Below are 26820 nucleotides of genomic sequence, written 5' to 3' on the forward strand. Positions count from 1 at the left end.
TAATTAACATAATTAATTATCACAAGTTATGATTGATTACTAACATTTATTTTGAGCTAATTTGCTACACATAACAGAAGTAAATCTGGAAAGGAAATACTGTGACAGAAATTGTGACAAAGGAAAGTCAAGAACCTTGGCTCCTATAAATGGTTGACATCAGTCACTCCTCCCTCAGCTCAGTTTAGTTCATATTTCAGTAACGCTCCTCCCTGCATGTTTCTTAGTATCTGTCTCACACATTAAAGCTGACAACGCTCTCTCAGTCTACAACCAGCAGCTGTTGGGACGAAAATCCTTCAGCTTTCATTGTTTATTTTAGTCAAGGATTCGCTTAAGGTATGTATTATGTTCAATATCTACATTTTGTTTGTCTTTTTTTTTTTTTTTTTTTTTCCAGAAATAGTCCAGTTTGAATATTTTACTTTCACATTTTAACTTTTAATAGATTGTATGTAATGATGTTTGGGTCAATCTTCTTTTTGAATTTTTTGGTCCTCTGACTTCAGCGGGAATCAGAATTCTTGGACAAAATCCTTTGTAAAACTAGAGAAGTTTTTGAACTTCACATGACACGTCACATTTATGAAACCGCTCTGTATTGCATTGTTGTGTCTGTGAACTAAAAAAAAAAAAAAAAAAAAAAAAAAGGTGTGGGATTCATTTTGAATATTTTCATTTAGAAATTGCTAGTAAATTTCACAAATAATTACAAAGAAACTGCAAGTAACATGTTGAATCAAACGTGAAATGTTGTAGTAGGAAAACTGAACTAGGGGTTTCTTGTAAAACTTGCTCCAATAATCTCTTTGGAGTTGGAGGAGCCAACATCCACACAGCAAAAAGTCCAGTGTTAAATTAACTCTCCTGGGAGTTTATATGGCTCCAGAGTCAGTGTTAAAATATGAGTGTTAAATTAACACTCAAGAGTGTTAAAGTTAATGAGCTCATTAAGTGATTCATTGAGTGATAATTGACCAATATTGAAGACACCTGATGTTAACAAGCAGAATCACCAAAGGAGAAAATCAAATTTTTTAAGACACCGTTATGGTGATCATTGTTTGTTTTAGTTGGGCTCTTGACCCATAAAGCATTAACTTTAGATTTTGTTTGGCTGTTGTATTTGAGTTATAACTCTCAGATGAACAAAGAAAAAGGTGATCAGGTGGTGTTGGTTATGATTTGATAATCATAATTTGACCTGAATATCAACTCTCATTTAGAGAGTCAGGTTTACCTTGTTGATTACAGCAGCCTGTGATTCTACAGCAAATTATTTTTTATCATTATCAATATAGTCCAAAATATTTCTTAAAAATTGTTCTGATAAAAAGACTTAGAAACTTACTTTATGTAGACACACTGACATCAATAATCAGCCTGTGAATCTCAACAATGGTGACAATAATAAAGCATGTTGCAGTGCATTCTGGTGCCACCAATCAAAACTCATTCATGGCTCCCATCATGCATTGCGGTATGAATAAATTATGATCTGAATTGTCTTACTAATTTCCTTTTCCTAATTGAATATTCTGTTTGTCACCATAGTTGAGATCAATACACTGATTCTTGATGTCTGTATGTGCCTAAAAGAAAGATTTGTTTTATCAGAACAACTATTAAGAAATCCTTTAGACTAGTTAGAAAAAAAAGATCTTATGCTATAGAATCACAGTGATGCTGTAATCAACAATATACATTTAAGTCAGAGATTAGACTCTAAATGAGATCAGTGATTCAGGTGAAATTATGATTATGTCAAAACATAACCAACAAAACCTGATCAACTTTCTCTTTGTTCATCTGGCAGTTATAACTCAAATACAACAGCCAAAGATAATCTAATGTTTACAGTTTATGGGTCAAGAGGCCAACTAAAGCAAACACTGATCACCATAACGGTGTCTTAAAAAATGAGATTTTCTCCTTTGGTGATTCTGCTTGCTAACATCAGGTGTCTTCAATAATGCTCAATCATCACTCAATTAATCACTTAATGAGCTCATTAACTTTAACACTCTTGAGTGTTAATTTAACACTCATATTTTAACACTGACTCTGGAGCCATATAAACTCCCAGGAGAGTTAATTTAACACTGGACTTTTTGCTGTGCATTGTAAAGCTGCATCATATGCTTAACAATTTTGTATTAATTTAATAATCACTTACATTATAAATAAGATATATTTGTATGTTTTTCTCTATAGTTGCTCTCTATCAAGCATTTTCATATGCTTGTTGTGACTTGTCACAAAGATAACACTTGTTATAGATAACACTTGTTAGAGAGACTCCCTACTACCAGAGAAACTTGTAATGATGGATGTGAATTGATCTGATATTAGGTTGAATGCACTTTTGATTTCCCTTTTGCTAATAAAGTCCATCTGAGAATCAAACAGCTTCTAAAATAAGCTTCAAGCTTCAAACTGGACTGAGTTGCTTTAATATAGGCTTTATATATCTGTTGCTATAACATAGGCTTATATCTGTACAGCATCAGTGGGAGATTATTATTGACACAATGAATGAAGTTTATTGAACAAACACTCTTATGATGGTGCAGGCGCTAACTAACTACAGTGATGAGGAGCATTTCAGCACAAACAGCAAAAACTCCAGTGTTAAATTAACTCTCTTGGGAGTGTATTTGACTCCACACTCAAGAGTGTTAAATGAACAATGAAGCAGTGTTGAAGTTAATGAGATAATTCAGTTATTAATTGAGTGATGATTTACCATTATTGAAAACACCCGTGACCCGATGATAACAAACAGAATCAATGAAGGTGAAAAATCACTATCTAGTGTCTGCTTTAGTCGGGCACTTGCCCATTGTATTTTTAACTTTTGTTAACACTAATCACTGTTATGGTGACTTCAAATGAAACCCATTAGAGTTAATCCTCTGTTAATTCCCAATAAACCTTTTGTAGACGTCTGACAGAAATAAAGTCAGTCTGGTTAGTAATAAGTGAAGCTGGTAATGCTGTTTGTGGAGTTGTTTAATCCTCCTCTGCTGAGATCTTCACAGATTTAATGTGAAGAGTTTGGTTCCAAAACGCGATAAACGCCATTTAAAAAAAAAAAAAAGAGTTCCCGCAAAAATCAGTATTGTAGGGTCGGTATTGAAAAGTCAATTTAAAATTTTACGTAAAATGCGATATCCGCTGTGTTATTCTGTCATGTTTTCTCCCTTTCTTTCCAAACCGCGACAAACGCCAGTCTCCTTTCTCGGCAGAATGCGATAAATCCGCTCAACCAATCACAGCGCACCATTCCACGCATTGTAAACAGTAACGGTGGCGCTCTGAATACACCCGGCATCCTAGTTTTTCCTATCTACTTTGTACTTTTTGATCAACAATCAAACAAATTTTTTTATAATTTTGACGGCATTGATGAACCTGGTGGTTTCTGCGGTAGGGAAGAAACGTAAGCCATCGAAATATAATCATTTACGTGAGGAGATTAAGAAGACGAGGCACGCGGGAGGAGGAAAAATGCCGGCTGTTGCTTGTTCTCACACGACAGCATCAAACTTCAGTCACGCTGACACGTTGACCCCAGGGGATCTTTTGAAAAACTTTCAATTGTTTTACTCAAAGTCAACGAAAACCGAGCAGGACCAAGCCATTTAACAGATGATCGCCGTCAAAAAAGTTCAGGAGGTATTTCCAAGCGATGGCTGATTGAATGTATTTTTAGTCCAGTGCCTGTAATAAGATATTGACCGAGTTCAGAGGCTGTCATATGTGGATCAACTTATTTTGTTGTGTATTTTCAACAGTTTCAATATGAAAAATAACTTTTATATTGATTCAATGGATTAATTGCATTTTGAAAAAAAAAAGTGTCATGAATTTATTGCATTTTGGGGAAAAAATGATCAGTTTTTATAATAAATCTTTGAAAATCAAAATCTGGATTTGAATTTTTTTTGTTATTATAACCTAAAGATGCTATGTGAAAGTTTGAAACAGAAAATAGTGGTTTTCATCTTGCCACATTCTTGGTAAAGAAAACACATTTTTACTCAAATTAATCTAAATGGATTTATCGCGTTTTGGAACCAAACTCTTCATGTCTTCTTTTCTCTTCAGTTGATTTCATCTAAGGCTGTGTCTGAAGTCAGTTGTAGTTCTTGTGTTTCTGCTCGTCTCTTTTTCTGTTCTCTTCTTTCCTTCAGTGATTCTGCTTGTTAACAGGCTTATTAAGGCTGAGATGACTTCATATTTAATATACACAGACTTTGTGGCTCAGATAAGGTCCAGTTCTGGTTTATTTCTTTGCTCTTGGCAGACATGTGGCATTGCTATGGCCTGCTTGTGGCCCAGATCTGGCAAACAGGAGCGGTCCACTCAAGTGCCGTCATTCCACACTGCATGTGGGCCAGATGTGGGCCGGATGTGGGCCGGATCTGGGCCGAAACAATGTTGCTTTAGGTTTTGTTTGGCTGTTGTTTCTGAGTTGTAACTCTCAGATAAACAAAGAGAAAAGTTGATCAGGTGGTGTTGGCTATGTTTTGACATAATCATAATTTGACCTGAATCACCAATGTCATTCAGAGAGTTACATCTACCTTGTTGACTACAGCAGCACTGCAATTCTACAGCAAATGGTTTTCAGCATTTTCAATATAATCCAAGATATTTCTTAAAAATACTTCTGATAATAAGACTTTGAAAAAGACTTTATGTAGACACACTGACATCAATAATCAGCCTGTGAATCTCAACAATGGTGACAATAATAAAGCATGTTGCAGTGCATTCTGGGTGCCACCAATCAAAACTCATTCATGGCTCCCATCATGCATTGCGGTATGAATAAATTATAATCTGAATTGTGTTTACTAATTTCCTTTCCCTAATTGAATATTCTGTTTGTCACCATTGTTGAGATTCATGCACTGATTCTTAATGTCTGTGTGTGCCTAAACCAATATTATAAAGCTGCAGACTCAGAGCCTACTGCAGCTACAGTCCCGCACGCAGAGTCCCGCATTCTCAGACCCCTCAGTTTTTGAGACAGCGCCTCCTGCTGTTCAGAAGATGTATAACACCCTTATCCAAATGCCATTGAAAACAATAGGATGCAATATTACGGTCTCGTTTAATTTAAAGTTATCCAAATAAATATTTGCGTTCCCTGCTTAATGCATGTGCCAAAAAACTCATTGTGTTCTCTGACTAACAAATTACCCAGTAGTTATTTTTTGAGCGTGGGTGTAATTGAAAGAAAATTACTGATGGAAGGGATACAATTAGCCTACAGAATGAACTATCTTCTGAAAAATATTATGTGATATTATATTGCTACAATGTTTTTTTTTAATTCAAATGCCAAATTTTCTTTCAGTTCAACCTTGTAATGGTCCAATTAACATTATACCATGCTAGCATTACAAAACTTGTTTTTTGATATTTTGAATGCAAAGCAAAACTCAAAAAAGAATAGACAAAACAGCAATAATAAACAATTATGTACTTTATTTAACGATCACCTAAACATCATCTTGCTGTAAACAGGACAAAGCAAAGAAAAAAGGAAGAAAGAATTGTGTTAGTGACTTTACTTTTCGTCTTCAATTGCATTAAAAAAACCCTCCTCATTTATAAGTCGCTTTGGATAAATGCGTCTGCTAAATGAATAAATGTAATGTAAATGCATAAGGTAAAATAATTACTTTCTGGCAGGCGAATGTTCCTTCTTTTTTCATTTTTGCAAACGCTGTCAAATTCCTCTACTTCACTAAAATAAAAGATGAATGCCATTGTCAAAAATATTGTTAATACATAGTGAAGGCATAGTAAATTTGATTATTAGGCAATTGTATGAGTTGTAAATGGCTGGCAACAACCTCATATCACAGTTAAATTAATATTGATTCATTTTAATACTTACGTTTTATAAGAATTAATTTAAGTAGTCTACATAAATTATATAAAGTAAAATAATTGCTCCGGCATTAATTAACGTTAATTCAATTTATAGTTTTAGGACAAAAGGTCCGGTAATTTAAAAAAAAAAGGTCAAACGGTAAATCTGATTAAATAATTAATGATGACATTCTTTGATATTAACACACTTAATGTATTTAATTGGTCTACTTTAATGTCAACTAATTTTTATAAAAATTTTACAATGGCGTGTCCACAAAAAGTCCAAGGTTAAAGGCTAACGTTAGCTATCAAAATATTTTCGGGCAAAAAAGGGGAAAAAACATACATTAACGGCTCAAATTTTGTTACAGACTATCTTTACAAATATTAAATGGACTATTCATAGGTTGGTGTATTGATGAGCTATAAAGTAGTTTGATTAAAAAAGAAATCGAATGAGTATGATTCGCTAAATAAAATTGATGATAGCCTACTCACGTTTCGGCATAAGTTCTTCACATGTTTATCCGATCCAATTTGATAGGAGGCGCTGTCTCGAAAAACGAGGGGTCTGAGAATGCGGGAGTCTGCAGCTTCATACTACTCGCCTAAAAGAAAGATTTGTTTTATCAGAACAACTTTTAAGAAATCCTTTAGATTATTTAGAAAATTCTTTATCTCATGCTGTAGAATCACAGTGATGCTGTAATCAACAATATACATTTAAGTCAGAGATCAGACTTTAAATGAGTTCAGTTATTTAGGTCTAATTATAATTATGTCAAAACTTAACCAGCACCACCTAATCACCATTTTTCGTTGTTCATCTGGCAGTTATAACTCATATACAACAGCCAAACAAAATCGAATGGTAACATTTTAAGGATCAAGAACCCAACTAATGCAAACACCGATCACCATAACGGTGACTTAAAAAATGAGATTTTCTCCTTCAGTGATTCTGTTTGTTAACATCAGGTGTCTTCAATAATAGTCAATCATCACTCAATGAATCACTTAATTTGCTCATTAACTTTAACAGTCTTGAGTGTTAATTTAACACTCATATTTTAACACTTTAACACTCTTGAGTATGTAGTCGTTTAAACTCCCAGGAGAGTTCATTTAATACTGGAGTTTTTGCTGTGTTATGATTTAATATCAGTAAATTGACTTACAAACCTTTTATTTCCTTTATTTCAAGGCTATTCAAATAAAGTAATAAGTTAAAATCTACCTTAAATGATTAAGGTATCATTAAAACCTTTAAAAAAATTACTTAGCAGAGGCTGTCTTTAGGTATTGTACCTTAACCTTTAAAAGAAAAGGTACATGTATGTACCTTTTAATGCTTGGGAACATATATGTACCTTTTTGACCCTCAAAAAGGTACATATATGTACCTTGAGGTCCAATAATAAGCCCTATGGGTACGTTAGTGTAGATTGTACCTTGGGGGACAGAAATGGACTCCTACTGTACCCCTATTTCTGACAGTGTACTTTTTACTTTTTTTTTTTACCATAGATGCACTGGTGGCTAAGTAGACAGGCTGGTAATATTAAATGCAATAATGTATAATGGCTCGAAGTCAGTAGTTCTTGTGTTTCTCTTTTTTCTGTTCTTCTTGTTTCTCTTTCCTTCAATGATTCTGCTTGTTAACATCAGGTGTCTTCAATAATGCTCAAATCATCACTTAATTAATCACTTAATTATCTCATTAACTTCAACACTGCTTCAGTGTTAATTTTGACACCCTGTAGTGTGGACACATATGTACACTGAGAAGGGTTAATTTAACACTGGGTGGATTGCTGGTGGCAGTCTTTTCATCACGAGTGCTGTGTTATGAGTGGTGTGTAAACTTGTATGTGTGTGTGTGAGTGTTGATGCACAGGTGTATGGGAATGATGACTTGCCGTGGAGGACTTATTGTGCCCTTTATTCCCTGCTGTCACGCCTTGGCTTCTTTACCCTAAAACTCAGATGTCCCTGACTTCTCCGGTCGCTCTTTGTGTATTTGGTTAAATGTTATTGATGGTTCTTTCTCTGTGCTTTTGTAAAGTCTTTTCTTATCTTAATAAAATGATATTTTTCTTTCATATCCACATCTCCTGCCGATTCACTGTGAGCTAACCTGTGTTGCCTAATTAGGAAATTTCATTTAGTATTGTCCCTGGCAAGATTCCAGGATGGAGCAGTCGCTAGTTGTCAGTTTTTAATCCCTCCGCGTCTCACCACATATAACAGACTTTAATTAAAGTGTTCTCAATCTTTATAGGTTAGTAGTACTGTTCAGGTTTACAGTGTAGCACGAACACTGCAACAGGCAGAACCGGTCTGTCTGTGAAAGAGTAATCCAGAAATAGCTCAGTAAAAGTAAATACACACAAGGCAGGATGCAAACACAGGATCAGAGAACTGGAAAACCACCGGCAAGAACAATGACAGGACATGAGCAGATTACACAACAATGCCTACAGATTACACAATACAGGCTTTAAAACGTAATTTGTGAAAAAAAAAATAGATTATAGAACTTACTTTTGTAACTTAATCGAAATACTTTAGAATACTAAGGTATGTAACACAAAGGGTCCACCAAACATAGGACTTGGTTTTCCTCTGCATATTATTTTAAAACATCAGTTTTCCACAATATTTTTTGAAGGAAAAAGAACAGAAAATCGTGCAAAAAAAGAAAAGAAAAAAATATACAGGTGCTCAAGAAAGCAACATGATGCGGTGTGATGCAAAAGAGATGTGTTAAAAATGTGTTTTAACACATGTAGTGTGTGTGCTCAGGGACAAAATGTTGTGACAAATTTAACAAAATAGATGTGTCATATTAACACACAAATTGTGTAATGATTTAATATCAGCAAATTGACTTACAAAACTTTTATTTCCTTTATTCCAAGGCTACTCAAATATAGTGATAAGTTAAAATCTACCTGTATCATTAAAACCTGTAAACAACAACTTAAAAAAAATAATTAAAAAAAATGGCTTAGCAGAGGCTGTCTCTTGATATTGCCCACCTCTGTATCACTTCTTTGTGCAGACTCTTATGTAGGCCTTTCTGTAGATTTGGACTTACCTCGCCATCTCCATGCGACCCTGAAGGACCTGTGAGATAGGATTCAAGTGCCTATACATACTCAGGTCAGATGTGTCTTTTGATTTGCGCCATTTCCTCCTCGCTGCCCTGGGTGAGGGAAGAGAAGGAAGACAAAGAAGAGGAAAGATGGGAGGGAGAAAGTGAGCGCAGGTTTCATCAGAATTTCACCAGAATGTTGTCTTTGATGCAGTTGCGTGTGTAAACCAGGTCCAGTTAGTTGCCTGATTTGTGAGTACCTGTGGTGATGAGTCGTTTGAGATCAAAAGAGGCTAGGAGAGAGTTAAAGGTGGGGTATACCTATAGGCAGGTTTTAAAAAAAAAACTTTTTCCCAAATTTGTTTAAACTGTCTTTATATACCAATACATAATTCAAATGTAAGTACTCTGAAAAAGAGAGTATAAACATCGAGTGTCTGTAGTACTCTCAGGGCGCAATAAACACAGCTACTTATTTCCATTCAGAACGAATGAAATGATTGGCTGGGCGACTGTCACTCTCCCTCACTACCATGGCTACCACCCCCGCGGCTACAGGAGCTGCCCACATGCGCACACCCCTTTGACTCGAGGAGGGGAAGAGGCATGGAAGAATCGATAGTGAGTGCTAACAGCCATGTTAGTTGTTTATATTCATAATGATAAAGTTAGGTATTTTATTACATGTGATTCTGACATGATGTCACTACATGCACTGCGCTCCTCTCCGCTCGGCGCTGGCAAACGCGTCTGTGGCAAGGGGGGCGTGATCTAGCGAAGTCTGTGACGTTTTTAAGTTCTTCAACTCATTCATGTGTGGTGATGATCACTAGTAGGATTTAGTTAAATTGATGTTTCTAGTTAGCTCATGACGTCTTTTTCTTAGTGGATTAAAATGAAATAATCTCACAGTATAAATATTTAATGGCAATTGACCAATCAATTTCCTCAAATGAAGTGCGTTATCTCAGGTTTTAATTCAGTACATTATTAATAACAGTAACATACTGTAAAGATTACATTAAAGAACTGTAAATTCACAGCTGCTCTTGTTTTGCTGCTTTTACATGTGTGCTGTATAATTTTACAGTATAATTGTAGTTTATGATTTACAGTACTCTTGTAAAATTTACAGGCTTACTGGCAACCAAAATTGCCAGTAAGTTGCTGTAAATTTTACAGCAAATTGTTAGTGCTGTATTTTTACTGTTAAATTGTAGTTGATGTTTTACAGTACTCTTGTAAAATTTAGCAACCAAAATTGCCAGTAAGTTGCTGTAAATTCTACAGTAATTTTTTTACAGTGTGTATACCTAGTTTCTCACTGTCGTTTCTCCTAAAACTTAACCCTTTCTCTGCTGTGCCTTTGAGATAAGTACATGCTTCACAGTGACCCACTGTAGGCTCAGCAAAGAATTGTGACAACCTGCTCACAACAAAACTTAAATCTGGTCTGGTGCAAACAGTCAGATATATAAGACTTCCCACAGCCTCTCTGTACATCCTGGCATCTTCCATCTTTACTGCATCCTCAGTAGTATACTCTAGCTTTTGCTCACAGGGTGTTTCTCTTGTTCTACAGTCTTGCATATTAAAACACTGTAGTATCTTGTTACTTTTCCTGTGACATCTTTACACACCCATCTGACTGACTAAAATCGATACCCAGAAAATGTTTAAGTTTGCCCAGATCTTTCATTTTAAACTTTTCTGCAAGCATCTATTTCACATTTTTCAGTCTCTCTTTATCACTCACTGCAATGAAGTCAAGTCATCGAGAAATCAAGTCATCGACCCATATGATTATGATCACCTTTCCTTCTTTTGACTCCTTGGCATAAACACAGTGGTCTGCTGGGTTTTGTTTAAAACCATCCTCAGTTAGGCAATTGTGCAAAACCCTATTCCAATTTCGCCCGGATTGGTTTAGACCATAAAGCGATTTCTCTAGCTTATAAACTATACCCTCTTTCTCTTGATAGCCTTCTGGTGGATTGATGTCAGGCCCGGAGTGGGTAATCGGGAGAATCGGGAGAATTCCTGGTGGGCCGCTTCACTTTTGGGCCGGTCGAGGAATAAAATTTTTTTTTTTTCACATTTCAATGTCACGTTAGTTACATTAGGCTACACACATTCCGCATTCTGACAGCGCAGCGCGCAGCCTCTGGGTTGTACCATGTGAGGGAGTTCTCCCCTCCCCTCCTATAGAGTTGGTTGGGTCCATAGCCCGTCTTTTCCAAAATGTTTTGTCAGGTAGGCTATAGCTGGGCCGGCCCTACAGTAACGGTACGCGTCAGGGAGGATGGATGGGAGGAAGAGGCCAGGAGGTATGGAAGCTTTGTTTCCGCCACAGAATAAAACATTTTAAAAGATAATTGTGACTTTTTATCTCACAATTGCGAGTTTACATCTCGCAATTCTGACTTTATTTCTCAGAATTGTGAGATTTAAAGTCTGAATTGTGAGATATAAAGTCAGAATTGCGTGAAATAAAGTCGCAATTGCGTGTTATTAAGTCAGAATTGCGAGATATAAAGTCAGAATTGCGTGAAATAAAGTCGCAATTGCGTGTTATAAAGTCAGAATTGCGTGTTATAAAGTCAGAATTGCGAGATATAGAGTCAGAATTGCGTGATATAAAGTCGTAATTGTGTGTTATAAAGTCAAAATTGTGTGAAATAAAGTCGCAATTGCTTCTTATAAAGTCAGAATTGCAAGATATAAAGTCAGAACTGCGTGAAATAAAGTCGCAATTGCTTATAAAGTCAGAACTGCAAGATATAGAGTCAGAATTGTGTGATATAAAGTCGCAATTGCGTGTTATAAAGTCAGAATTGCGAAATATAAAGTCAGAATTGTGTGAAATAAAGTCGCAATTGCTTCTTATAAAGTCAGAATTGCAAGATATAAAGTCAGAACTGCGTGAAATAAAGTCGCAATTGCTTATAAAGTCAGAACTGCAAGATATAGAGTCAGAATTGTGTGATATAAAGTCGCAATTGCGTGTTATAAAGTCAGAATTGCGAAATATAAAGTCAGAATTGTGTGAAATAAAGTCGCAATTGCTTAAAGTCTAAGTGAATTATTATTTAACCTTAAGGCTACATTATTTGTTAACCCATGGTATTAATACAAACTACACAATAGTACGAGCTGAACTGTTGCTTCATTTATCCAATTTAGAAAAAGTGCTAATTTGGAATTCTACCATGGAAAAAGTGGGCCGGTCTTGGACCTGAAACTCCTGGGCTGAAAAGTGGCCCCACTCCGGCCCTGGGTGATGTAGATCTCATAGTCTATGGGAGCGTGCAAGTACGCTGTTTTCACGTCCATTTGGTGTAGGAGTAAATTCTCCTGTGCTGCTTTCTGTAGCACAATCCTAACACTCGTCAAGTCTGCAGTGGGTGAAAACGTCTCCCCATAATCTACTCCCATTCTCTGGCTGTAACCCTTAGCTACAAACCTTGCTTTATATTTGTCTTTTCCATCTATATCAGTCTTGATGGAGTACACCCATCTACCCCCCACTGTTTTCTTGCCTATTGGTAGTGTTGTCGGGGTAAAGGTTTTGTTCTCGTTCAGGGACTGGATTTCCTCATCCATGACTTTTACCCATTCTTTTGAGTTAGCTGACCCCATTGCTCCCCCATAAGTCTGTGGAATGCCACACACGGCTCTGCAGCAATAGTCTACCGTGATGTGAACCACGTCACTATCACTGTCTTCAGTTACAAAGTCATCTAAGTAACTCGGTGTTCTTCTTTCTCTAGCCGGATACCTCCTACTCTTGGGTTCACCACTTGTCACACTCTGTTGTGCTTGATTATGGTCATTAGACCTTGTTTCTGCCCCTGGACTATCACTATGAGCACTTCTACTCCATACACTTGGCTCTGGAGCATTTTCTGTACTCCTACTCTGTGGGGTCTCGCTAGTCAGGGGTCTCACGCTTGGATCTGGCTCACCCGTCTGTGTCTGTTTTTCCACAGCTGCCTTGCTCACAAACTTCACTAGCCTGTGTTTTTGAACTTTGTTTGTATCTGTGTAATACACCAAATAAGCCGGGCTGTTCTTATCGTAACCTACAAAACACCCCATGTCACATCTGGAGTCAAGTTTTCCCTTTTCCTGTTTGTAAGTATAGCATACAGATCCAAACTTTTGCATCTTAGATACATTAGGCTTCTTGTCTGTCAACAGCTCATAAGGAGTCTGCCCTGTACGCCTGTTGAAGCACCTGTTGCGTACCATTGCTGCTGTTTGTACTGCGTAGGGCCATAGCTGCTTTGGTAGTACACTTTCAACTATCATACATCTACCCATCTCAAAAAGAGTACGCCAACCCCTCGCTGCAGTTCCGTTTTGGTGTGGGGAATACGGAGCTGACGTTTCATGTCTGATATTGTTTTTCCTCAACAGCGCTTGAAAATCACCACATGTAAACTCCGTTCCGTTATCGAATCTGATGCACTTCACTTTCCCGTAAGGGGATACATCTGCTAGGAACTTTTCCGTAGCCTGTACGGTGTCACTTTTCTTCTTTAGAAAATATACAAATACTGCACCTGATACACGCAGTGACGGATTAATTGACAGCTGCTGTCAGACTCTAAAATGGAGAGTGACTCACAGGGTCGCAAGACGACGTAAAGAACATGCATCTGATGAGTTTTACTGAGTTGATGTCAATAGTGCGCGCTCTCTGTAGGAATATTCATATTTTGCCGCTATGTGGAAAAAAATCCAGGAAAATGCGCTGGCGCGTTTGTCGACCCCAGAGGATTATCTTTAGCCTAGCCATAAATTGTGATTATATATATGATCACTCACATCAAGACGCCGCTGCGGTGGTGGAGTCCATGCAGGAGGAGCAGCGTTTGGCATTGCGTCGCTTTTCAGCGCGAGCTGTGTGGAAAAGCCCATTTCCTCCTCTATTGCGTTGCAGAAGCAATCCCACGTAAAATGCAGTTTGCACACTTGAGCTCCTCTGGCGCCTAATTTCCAAGTCTGCTGGAAAGCTATGCAGTCCAGCAATACTGTTGCAACCAGCAACACTACACCTACATACCCTCCTGACCACTGTACTAAATACAGATAAATCTACATGAACTTGAAGCTATCCTAACTGATGCAATACTATGCGTGGTAGCTCGTACCAAGGGAGGGCGTGGTGAGCTGGAACCTGCTTACGTCACCTGCCACCGCTTACGTCACATACCACCACAGACATCCAATAGGAAAATTCACCTGCAGTAGCCACCGTTCAACCTGAAGAGGGCAGCACTCAGACGTTTTTACACCATATATTGTAGAATTAAAACACTTTATACCCAAATGTAAAAAAAGTTACTCGAATCAATGAACAGCACTAATAAAGCCCCATTCTTACAGATCATTAACTAATAAAAGTTGGTTTAGGGTTTAGTTACCCTTTAAAATGATTTCTGAAGGATCATGTGAAACTGAAGTAATATGAAGACAGTGACTGGAGTAATAATTGACATCACAGGAATAAATTGCATTTTAAAAATATATCCAAATAGAAATCTGGAAATAGCCCAAGCAATGTAAATAAAAACTAACTCATATGAAATTGTATCCACAGCTGGAATAAGTCGCTATTCAAAATAAGTCCCACTCTTCTTCTGAGGAGTTAGTTGGGCAGTTTGACTTTTGACTTTTTTTTTCTTTTTTCTTTTTTTTGTGAGTTTGTGGTTTTTGTAACAGTGATTATCACACATAAACACATAATTTGTTGCAAAGGAAGCCAGAAACAAAAATGATCAGGTGATACAGTTTTCAACAACATAAAATAGAATAATGCACTAATCTCATCATTGACTGAAAGAGATTTATTGATGTTACCAGATTATCACAAAATATTATGTGAATATAAAAAAAAACACACAAAAAAACATAGATATCAATAATCAGCAAATGAATCTCAACGATGGTGACATGTTTCATGCTGCAATGCATGCTGGGAGCCACAATAGTATAAAATGCATGTCTCCCAGAATGCATTGTGGCATGAAACATGTCACCATTGTTGAGATTCATATGCTGATTCTTGATATAGGTTTGTCTATATTCCAATAATAATTTCATAGTCAAAATTCTGTATATGTAATCTATTGCAATAGTGTATTGTTAGTGTATATAATCTATTAAAAACAAATAACCACTTTTGGTCATTGACGTGTAGTGAACTATTCTACTTTATCTTGTGGAAAACTATATCACCTGATTATCTTTGTTTTTTGGTTTTCTTTGAATCAAATTATGTGTTTTGGAAAAACTGGTTAAACTAAACTAAACTAAACTAAACTTTTACTAAAAGTCAAACTGCCCAACTAAATGAGACTCTAATCACCATAATGGTGACCAAACATTTTCAATAAATTGTCAACATCTAAACCTCTGTTCATTCTCAATAATAACTTATGTAGACAAATGACAGAAATAAAGTCAATCTGGTTATTAATAACTTAAGATGGTAATGATGTTTGTGCAGTTTTTTAATCCTCTGCTGAGATCTTCAGAGATTCAATTTCTTCCTTTACCTTCAGTTGATTTCATCTGAGGCTGTGTCTGGAAGTCAATTGTAGTTCGGTTTCTCTTTCATTCGGTGATTCTGATAGTTTACAGCAGGTGTTCATCACTAATGCTCAATCATCACTTAATTAATTACTTAGTACATCATTAATTTTAACACCAATTCAGAGTTATTTTAACTCCCTTTAGAGAGGGACCAAATTTATTCTGAGCAAAGTTAATTTAACACAGGGATTTTGCTGTCTATATCTTGTTATTTTCATATCTTGGCCACCTGTCATGAGAAGAATTACCTTGACCTATATCTTATTCCACATTTTCTGTATCTTTCAGCGATGTCAGCGATCAGCTCCAGTTCAGATGATCCAGTGATCCGGATTCTTCTAATGGGCAGGAAGGGTTCTGGGAAAAGCTCATCTGGAAACACTATACTGGGAAAAAGAAAGTTTAAAGTTAAAAATCATGAGTCTGAAGTGTGTGATGAAAAAACAAAGATCGGAGAGAAGCAGGTGTGTGTGATTGATTCTCCAGATCTACTGGATCCAGATCTGAATAAGGAGAAGCTGGAGAAGATGAAGGATCAGCTGGTCTCTCGATGTTCAGCAGGTCTCAGTGCAGTTCTGATCACCGTTCCTCTAGATAAACCTGTGGAAAATGAGGAAGAGATCCTGGATTATAATAAAGTTTTATTTGGTCCTGAAGTTCAGAAGTACATAATGATTCTGTTCACAGATGGAGATGAACTAGAGGATCTAAATGAGAGCATTGAGGAACATCTAAAAAATCAAGATCATGAGGATCTTCAGCGATTGGTGAACGAATGTGGAGGAAAGTTTCACTCTTTTAATAACAAGAGAAAACTTGGTAATCAGGTCCCAGACCTATTGCAGAAGATTGAAGGAATGGTGATGAAGAACGATGGGATATTTATCAAGGAGCAAATGAAGAGGAGTGAACACAAGGAGACTACTGTCAGTTGTAATTGTAAGTTTTTATTGTAATAATTTGGAGCATCTGTAAATGCTTTAAATTTAAATCTAACACAACCAATGTCTTTTCAGTTGATTTCATCTAAAGCTGTGGTTGAAGTCAGTTGTAGTTCTTGTGTTTCTCTTTTCTTCAGTGATTCTACTCGTAGTCACCAGATTACTTAAATTATCAAACAATCATCACTGTATTAATCACTTAAGTATCGAATTAACTCTTACACTGCTTCAGCGCTACTTTTAACACACGGCTGGTGGTTCCCATATGAACACCGAGCGGTGTTAAATTAAACACCAGGTAACTGTACACTGTAAAAAAAAATCCTAATTTTACAGAAAATAACTGTGATTTTTTTACGATCATTTTCTTTCATTTTAAATTGTACTCAAAACACTGTAAAATTACAAATAATATCTGTAAAATAAAAATTCAGCTGTTATTTTAGGTATTGTGACATTAATGACAAATTACAGTAATTCACACTTTTTATACAGAACATTTGTTGTATTTTTCATACAGTATTTTTTCTGTTTTCTTAAATTACATAAAAATGTATGTAAAATTACAAATATAATCTGTAATTTAACAGAAAGAAAACAGTTAAATGATAAAATGGTCAAATGACTGTCAGCTCCCCAAAAAACTGTAAAACATCCTAAATTAAATAAACTGAAAAACACTGTTATTTTACAGGTATTTCCTGAATAATCACGATCAAAAACCTTCATTGTAAAAAAAATCGTAAAAAAAGGGTCAAATGACTGGCAGCTGCGGCTGCCAAACAAAAACCTTAAAATTAAAGTCAAATATGGTAATTTAAATAAACCGAAAAAGCACTGTTATTTCACAGGTATTTCCTGCATTATTATAATCAAATACCTTCATTGTAAAAAAATCGTAAAAAAAGGGTCAAATGACTGGCAGCTGCGGCTGCCAAACAAAAACCCTAAAATTAAAGTAAAATATTCTAATTTTAATAAATTGTAAAAAACTTTAAAATAAATTTGATGTCACCATGATTGAGATTAGTGTCTGCTTTAGTTGGGCTCATGACTTCAATTTTTAACTTAGGTTTTTCTTTGGCTGCTTCAACTGTGTATTTCATGCACATTTGTTATAGCAATAAATACTGGAGAAATTTTCTGTAAAAGTTTTTTGCACTTCTAAAATGGGATATTTTACTTTATTTTTACGGTTTTTGTTTGACAGCCGCAGCTGACAGCTTTAAAATAAATTTGATGTCACCATGATTGAGATCAGTGTCTGCTTCAATTGGGCTCATTACTAGGGCTGGGCGATTTAAATCGCGATATTGTTATGCGCATCTCGTCAGTAAAGCCGGTTCCTTGATTAGTAGTAGGGGTGTCGCAATATACCGGTATTGACGATAATCGTGATATTCAAAGCATGAAATATCGACATCGTGTTAATTTAGAGCAATACAATATACCGGTATTGGCGATATTGGCGTTTTCTAGACGCAGCGCTCGTCCGCGCCTGCGCAGCTAGAGTGAATCAGTGAAACACTCTGTCCACACCCGAAAAAAAGTAAGCTCGTCGGTCATGAAACCCCTAAACCAAATTTTCTGAGATTTTAACAGAGGTATGTGTGTTGAACACCATTGAAGACAATGTTAGCATCTGTTAGATTTAATAGTAGGGGGAAAATGGTTAAATTTGAGTTTTTTTCCGCTATTTTCGTCTTCCGGGTTTAAAATCTTCATCGTGTCCACGTCACAGGCAGTGACGTGGCAGAGCACTATAGTACTTTGATGACTCATCGGTGTCTCATAATTATTCATGTACTGAGTTTTCTTATCCAATGAGAAGACACTGCCTCTTAATTATTCATGACACCACGTGGAACTTTCCAAAGACAGACATGTCAAACTGTGATATCGCGTAGTAGATGAGAGAGGCAATGATGGGACGCGCGTTTGTTTTCGTGGTGCAAAAGTTCCAGTGCATCTTTCCCCGCGATGCTGCCCGGGCTAGACTCTGACTGCGGGCGGTGCCCATCAACCACGGACACATCTATGTGTGTGTAGCAACCATTCAACTGGAGAATGGTGGACTTGTACACCAATGCAGGTTTCGTCTTGCGAGTGATGCGGTCGCGAGGACTTTTCTATCGCTTCAGAGGGGTGTGTGTGTGTGTGTGTGTGTCTGTGTGTCTAAAATGTAACCCTGACCGTTTTACTTGCCTTTTGTTAAATAATCACTCGTTATTAAAATGTATATATTTCGATAATAACTCAATTGTATGGAACGTATGCTTAATTTGTGCAAACTTCTATGTCACTGTCTATCTTTATTATGTGGGTTCAGGGGGCGCGTAGATCTAGGCTATGTACGGAACGTTTTTTTTTTTTAAGCGGAAAATGTATTACTTTCAAATATATGCATTTATAGTGTGTATATAAACAAATATATATTTTATAATGACATAATTATACATATACATGTACATTTATATGTTTAAATACAAGTATGATTGCTATAGTAGGCTAATATGTAGCAGGTCATTCAGTTACTTTTGAAAGGACAAAAACAAGGTGTCCGTGTATTTCATTAGACTTTAACTTTGCCAGCTATAAAGAAAATCTAGCATTTCCTCATGTTTTACCACTGATTTTTAGTGACAGTCGATATGCATGGGCCACTGGCGATGACAGTTTCCCCCTCTCCCCTCTCCCCTCTCCCCTGCCATACCACACCCACTCCCCTCCCTCCTTCTCACAGCCACCACGCCCATTTAAGTTGCATTTTTCAAAAAGATTGTGAGCTAGACTTGAGCTGAAAGAGGGGGGTTTCATGACCCTTTAAGAACAGAGTTCTTCGGCTTCAAAGAAAACAGCACCTTAAAGGTGGTCGCACACTGGACGAGAAGCGGAGCGCCACGTCTTTAAAATTCGAACACATTCTGTATGAGTGTACACACACCGGACGAGAAGCACAGCGCGGTTCTATTCGGCGTCTGTCCAAGGCGCCCAGCAACGGCTCAGGACCTTGTTCAAAATCCTGCCGCGACACAGAGCGCAGAAAAAAGTGTTCAGATCACAGACTCAGCAACTATTGTATTTAATTGTACAGTATAATCATAACATAGTAGCCTACAGACATTATCTCAATTCCATGTCCTTAAACATAATGATATTGCTGGCCATAAACTGAGAAAGTGCGTGTCCGGTGTGCGATACCTCGAGTTGTCATAGACGCGACTCGGCTATTATTGTACTAGTCATCATGGAATGGGAAACGTGACAGTAACTGTTAACAGGGGGTTTCTGTGTTCATATATTTAATAAGGGGTGATTATTAAAATTAAGAACCCCGTTTTCTTTACTCATCTTATTTTTGTAGCCTAGGCTATTTGTATTTGCACTTGATTTTTTTTATTCAAATCTGCTATCTGCATGACTTTATTGGCGCCAGTGCAACAACAGGTTTAAGAGCTTTTCAGTTCTTCAGGAAACCTTCAGACAGTGTTGGGCTTCAGTTTGAAACCAGATAAACTTCACATGCTTGTCTTCCTTCACAAAAATTTGCCATAGATTGAGTACGCAAGAAGTAAAAATGCATGTGCCTTGTGTTTATCAGTATCCTTATGTTTGTTGAGTAAAAAAGAAAAACTATAAGTAAAAATAAATTTGACTGATAACCCCCCCCCATAGATTCTATAGATATCGCGATATATCGATATCGTGAGTTCTTTTGGCCACAATAACCGTGGTGTGAAAAATCTAACATCGTGACAGCCCTAATTAGTAGTAAATCACCATCACCTGCTTTCAGATGGAGCGGCATTTACTACAAAGAGCCGTAGTTAACTGACAAGCTGAGCCAAATCACATCAATATCGCGGACGTATCGCCAGCGATTTTTAATGCGATATGGCTCAGCTTGTCAGTTAACTACGGCTCTTTGTACACAGCAAAACCTCCAGTGTTAAATTAACACCCCTGGGAGTGTATGAGTCCACACTCAAGAGTGTTTAAGTTAATGAGATAACTAAGTGATTAATTTAGTGATGATTGAACATTATTGAAGACACCTGATGTTAACAAGCAGAATCGCTGAAGGAGAAAATCGCAAATTGTAAGTTACCATTATTGTGATGGGTAGTTGCTTTAGTTGGGCTCTGAGCCTTTCATGTGTTGGCTAATTTAGATTTTGTTTGACGGTTGTATCTGAGTTAAAACTGCCAGATGAACAAAGAATAAAAAGTGATCTGTGTTGGATATATTATGACAATCATCATTTGAACTTGATCACTGAGCTCATTAAGATCCTTCTTTCTGAATTCGATTTATGTTGTTGGTTAAAGCATAACTGTGAATCTAAATAAATGGCCAGAATTTTTGATATAATATAAAGGATTTCTTAAAAGTTTTTAAAAGAAAAATCATTCTTTTAGGCACACACAGATGTCAAGATTCAGTCTATGCATCTCAACAATGGTGAGGAGCAGAATATTCAATGAGGAAAAGTAAATTACATAGACAATTCAGATCATAATTTATTCATACCGCAATGCATGATGGGAGCCATTAATGAGTTGTGATTGGTGGCAGCCACTGCAACATGCTTTATTATTGTCACCATTGTTGAGATTCACAGGCTGATTATTGATGTTTGTGTTTTAAATGAATATGTCTGAACATCTTTTTGATCAGATCAATGTTTAATAAATATTTTGAATTATAAGTAAAGTCCTGATAATCATAGGCTGAAGAATCACAAAACTACTGCTAACAAGTTAAACCAAACTATCTTAATATGTTTCATTTTTCAGATCACAGTATGATTATGTCAAAACATAACCAACACTATAAGATAACATTTTACTTTGTTCATTTAACTGTTATAAATCAATAACAGCAGACAAACAACAGTAAATATTAAAGGAAACAGATAATGGTCTAGAGCCCAACTAAAGCAAACACACATCACCTTAATGGTAACTTACAATTTGTGATTTTCTCCTTCAGTGATTCTGCTTGTTAACATCAGGTGTCTTCAATAATGCTCAATCATCACTAAATTAATCACTTAATTATCTCCTCAGCCCTAAATGCCGCTTCATCTGAAAGCAGGTGATGGTGATTTACTACTAATCAAGGAACCGGCTTTACTGACGAGCTGCGCATATCAATATCGCGATTTAAATCGCCCAGCCCTACTCATTACCCATGAGTTTTTAACATTCGGTTTCTCTGGCTGCTTTAACTGTGTATTTAATACACCTTTGTTATAGCAATAAATGCAGGAGAAATATCAGATGATCTTGATCATTCATAAGTGATGTTACAGTCATCGTGATGATCTGATTCACTGATATGACAGCCAAATCTTTGAATATATTAGTTTAGATTACATAATATGTAGATTGAATTTAGCTTTATACAAAGTCTATAATGTCATAATTTCTCACATGATCCTTGGCAACAATACTGTAATAATCTGAAATTTAAAAAGATATATATTATATGGAAAAAGTTTTGAGCTGGTTAATTTTTTTTTTTTTTTTTTTTTTGTAGTATAGACATCAAGAATCAACATATGAATCTCAACAATGGTGACAACCAACAAAGCCTTTTTGTGACTTTATAGTAGTTCAGATTTTTTTTTTCGTTGTCACCATTGTTGTGATTCATACGCTGATTATTGATGTCTGAGTGAGTCTATATAATCCTGTCAAAACATTTTCTGTATAATGACTTCATAAAATCTGAGTATCACGGCACTGCAGGATCTTATATAGCAGTTTTATCAGGCAAAAATTAACAACTATTATTTAATTACTTAATCAGATATCACACTTCAGGTGGTATCAATGAAGCAGGACACTACATGATGACTATTGTCACTAAAAAGAGACCAACATCATCTGATCTGCTTTTCTCTTGGATTCCTACCATAACAAATATGCATCAAAGACACACAGTTAAAGCAACCAGAGAAAATTTTAAGTTAACACTAAAAGGTCAAGAGCCCAACTAAAGCAAACACTGATCTCCATCATGGTGACATCAAACTTTATTCTTTTCAATATAACTTCAACTTCTAAACCTCTGTTAATTCTCAATAAGAATGTTAGTATGAAAGAAATAAAGTCTGGATTGTAATAAGTGAAGATGCTGAGATCCTGATAGTGTTTAATGTTCTGTTGGGGTTTAAAGTGTTTCTGTATGGTGTGTTTTGTGTGTCACCATTGTGTTGAAGAGTAGAGCCTGAGCTTCAGTCCAGGATGAGCAAAGAAACACTGATGATATGCTGCATGTTGCTTTAATTAACAGACAGTAACTGTGTAGTTGTTGATGTAGTGACGTATAGTCACAGCAAATCATGCATATAATTAACTGCATGTTTTTCAGTAAAAAATCTGAAAAAATGTGAATTAACTGTGTGTTTCTGTTAAAAAAGATTAATGAAGATTTCTGTAAAAGTATTTTCCACTTATTTAAATTAGGATATTTTACATTAATTTTACGGTTTTTGTATGGTAGCCATTGCTGACAGTCATTTGACTGTTTTTTATGGGATTTTTTTACAATGAAGGTGTTTGATCGTAATAATTCAGGAAATAGCTGTAAAAAAACACTGTTTTTCCGTAAAACATTTAAGGAAAATTTCTGTAAAAGTTTTTTGCACTTAATTTAAATTAGGATATTTTACTTTATTTTTACGGTTTTTGTTTGGCAGCCGTAGCTGACAGTCAATGACTGTTTTTTTACGATTTTATTTTTTACAGTGTAGCGTTTGCTTTAGTTGTGCTCTTGACCCTTGACTCATTGACATAAAAAAAATCTCTGGCTGCTATAATTGTGTGTTTATAAAAGCACAATTGTTGTAGCTAAAAAAGCCATGAGATCAGGTGATATTGGCTTTTCATTGATGATGAAGATGATATCATCATGTAATTGCCTGAATCCCTGATCTTATTTAGTGTCTAATGCTTTGATTATATAGAACTTGTGGTTTAAAAACTATTTAGTGCACAAAAAACATTAATCTATGGCATTACTTAGACGCACACAGACATCAAGAAACAGCATATGAATCTCAACAATGGTGACAAACAAACAAAATATCCAGATAATCAGATCAACTCCAGCTGCATAATTTATTAAAGCCGCAATGCATGCTGGGAGATATGGGTGAGTTTTGATTGGTGGTACCCAGCATGCACTGCAGCATGGAGCGTTTCATTGATTGTCACCATTGTTGAGAGTCATACACTGATTCTTGATGGCTGAGTAATAATGTAGAGGAAAAAGTTGAATGCACTAAATGTTTTTAAAATCCTTTATATTACTTGATAAACATCACTGCTCTCATGCTGTAAAATTAAACGGCTTCTATTAGAAAATAACATAAAAACCACAAGTGCTATATAATCAAAGCATTAGACACAGAACATGATCAGTGATTTAGGTATTTACATGATGATATCATCATCATCATCATCAATAAACAGCCAACATCACCTGATCTCATGGCTTTTTTAGCTTCAACAAATGTGCTTTATAAACACATAATTATAGCAGTCAGAGAAAATTTTATATTAAAGTGTCAAGGGTCAAGAGCACAACTAAAGCAAACGCTAACCACCATCATGGTGACTTTAAAATGTAACATTTAAATGATTTCATTAAAATTGAAATTAAATAAAGTAAATCTGGTTAGTTTTAAGTGAAGCTGCACGGCCATGCATTTCACCTTTTTGTTTGGCAAAATGACATCAGCAGAGGTCAAAATCTTGACATCAAATTGACATCGACACTTTGACGTCAATATGACTTTCATTTTTGACCTATTTCTTGACGTAATTTTGACATCAAGGTGCCCGCTGGGTTACTGTGCAATGTTCTCAATGCATCTGCAATCTCATAATTTTGTAACAAATTATGTGCACTGTCACAAAATCCACAATCGGATATAAAAAGCAATGCACTTAAATCTATCCAGAAAGGATTTACGGTGAAGAGGGAGACAGTCTGGTTACGGTTAAGTGTTCTCGACCGAGATGGCGTTGCCTATAGACGAGTGCCACAATCCTGGTCTGAAAATTGTTTTCGCCTGTAAAGTCCGGTGCAGTGCTATAGCCTATTTTGTAATGTCCCAAGACAAATGGTAATGGCATGTTGGTATAGCAACATATTCACCATATTTTGACTTTACTCACAAAATATTAAGACTTTATTCTCATAATGTTTCGACTTTAATCTCGTAATTTTAGATTTCTTGTTTTTTTTTTTTTTTTTTATTATTATTTTTTACGCTGTGGTTTAGGGCTTCTGTAGATCAGGGATTTGATCTTTCTGCCTTAGTTTCATTTGGTTTTTCTGTCTTATTTTCAGATAGATGTCCAGAGAAGTTTGATGACATTCCTGAGAGGAAAGACCAGATCAGACTGGTTCTGCTGGGAAAAACTGGAGCTGGGAAAAGTGCCACTGGAAACACCATCATCGGCAGAAACGTGTTCAAATCTACAGCCAGTTCAAAGTCACAGACGAAACAGTGTCAGGCAGAAACTACAGTGAGGTTTAGTAAAGAGATCTCAGTGATCGACACACCTGGACTTTATGATACTAAACTCAGTCAAGAGCAGGTTATTCCTGAATTAGTAAAATGCATAACATTATCCTCTCCTGGGCCACATGCTTTTATTATTGTCATTAAAGTGGGTCGATTCACTGAGGAGGAGAAAAATACAATAAAGAAACTTAAAGAAGTGTTCGGAGAACAGATGCAAAAATATTCCATGATCGTCTTCACTCACAAAAATCAGTTAAAGAAAGGAAAAACAATTGAAGAGTATCTACAAAATGGTGATCCAGATATTAAAGAACTTGTAGGCAGTTGTGGAAACCGATTCTTCTGTTTAGATAATGACTTTCCCAGTTTCCCACAATTCAAAGATCTGATAGGTAAATTAGAAATGATGGTGGCAGAAAATGGAGGGCACTTTAAAAATGACATGTTTGATGAAACAGAAAAACACATTCAGGAGATTCAGAAGCAGATACTAGATGAGAAAGTGAAACAGCACAAACAGGAGCACAAACCGGTCACTCAGACAGAATGGCAGAAAATATTCTGGCGTTTAGTAGAGGAGTCACGACATGAAGCTAAACAATCTTGTTCTGACACATTCATAGAAGATCTTCTAATTCACAATAATGTGAATGTATCAGAAATACGCAAAAGCCTGAAGAAGGAGGTGTCCCTTGAAGAGAAAGAGAGCACAATAAAGGAAGCTGAGAGGAAAGGAATCAGTCGTGGGAAGGCAGTAGGTCTTGCAATGAAAGCTACACGAACACTAGCAAAACAGAAGCTGTGCAAAGTACAGTGAAAGACTCAAAAATGATCAATAATGTTTTGAATCTATTGTGTGTGTGTGTAATGAGAGAGAGAAGTAGAGTCAGATGATCTGACTTAAGATCAGTGTCTGTTCATTGTACTTTGCTTAATACATCTGAGATGATTTGAAAAAAAGCCAGATCTTCTAATCATGATAACTGATATCTGGCTAATTTGGTTTTGAGACACGCTGTGTAGATATTTAGCACTCAATGTGTGTTAAAATGTAACTTTGGATAGAATAGCACTGGGTGGACGGCGTTTTTTGTTTATGAAAAAATAGGTATATTTTATATGGTATCATATGGCTTCAATCTTTTGAAATATCTGTTCAAGAAAACACTGCTTCTCTTGGCACCTTCTCCTCATCCAGGGAATTATTTGTCAAGGAAATTGAAGACGTTACAAATAGAGTTGCATCTCTGGAGAACACAATTACTAACCTCATGAAAGAAAATGAAGTCCTTCGCCAGTTTTGTCTGGAACTGGATGAATATAAACGGAGATGGAACTTCCCAGCTAACAGACTTTAGTTATAAGAACATTCTCCAAATATTCAGTGTTGGTTCTGGCAATGTAAAAAATGTCCAGTTTTCTTGACATTAGGGGAACATGTTTTAAAATGTATAATGTTCCTCAAGCGTTCTCAAACGTCAATGCAGAAATGTTTTCCATAAACACCTACAACTGCTGATAAAACATCACCTTAATAGAAGTCAATGGTCAAGAGCCCAACTAAATGCAAAGCAAACACTGATCTCCATGATGGTGACCTCAAACCAAACATTTTCAGTAAGACATCAACATCTAAACTAGGGCTGTGCGATATATATCGTGAGATTGTTATGCGCATCTCGTCAGTAAAGCCGGTTCCTTGATTAGTAGTAAATCACCATCACCTGCTTTCAGATGGAGCGGCATTT

At 36.2% G+C, this 26820-nt stretch overlaps 1 protein-coding gene across 1 annotated transcript; it reads left to right on the plus strand.

The window, feature by feature from the left end:
- The first annotated feature begins 216 nt into the window (after positions 1-216).
- On the plus strand, positions 217-26814 carry LOC307162654 (GTPase IMAP family member 8-like). The gene is made up of 3 exons (XM_079878116.1): positions 217-339; positions 15878-16528; positions 24895-26814. Exons 2-3 carry the CDS (start codon positions 15880-15882, stop codon positions 25887-25889), a joined length of 1644 nt encoding a protein of 547 aa, XP_079734242.1. The 5' UTR covers positions 217-339; positions 15878-15879; the 3' UTR covers positions 25890-26814.
- The last annotated feature ends 6 nt before the right edge of the window (positions 26815-26820 follow it).

This window comes from Squalius cephalus (assembly GCF_949319135.1).
Source record: "Squalius cephalus genome assembly, chromosome: 1".
Classification (NCBI taxonomy): Eukaryota; Metazoa; Chordata; class Actinopteri; order Cypriniformes; family Leuciscidae; genus Squalius; species Squalius cephalus.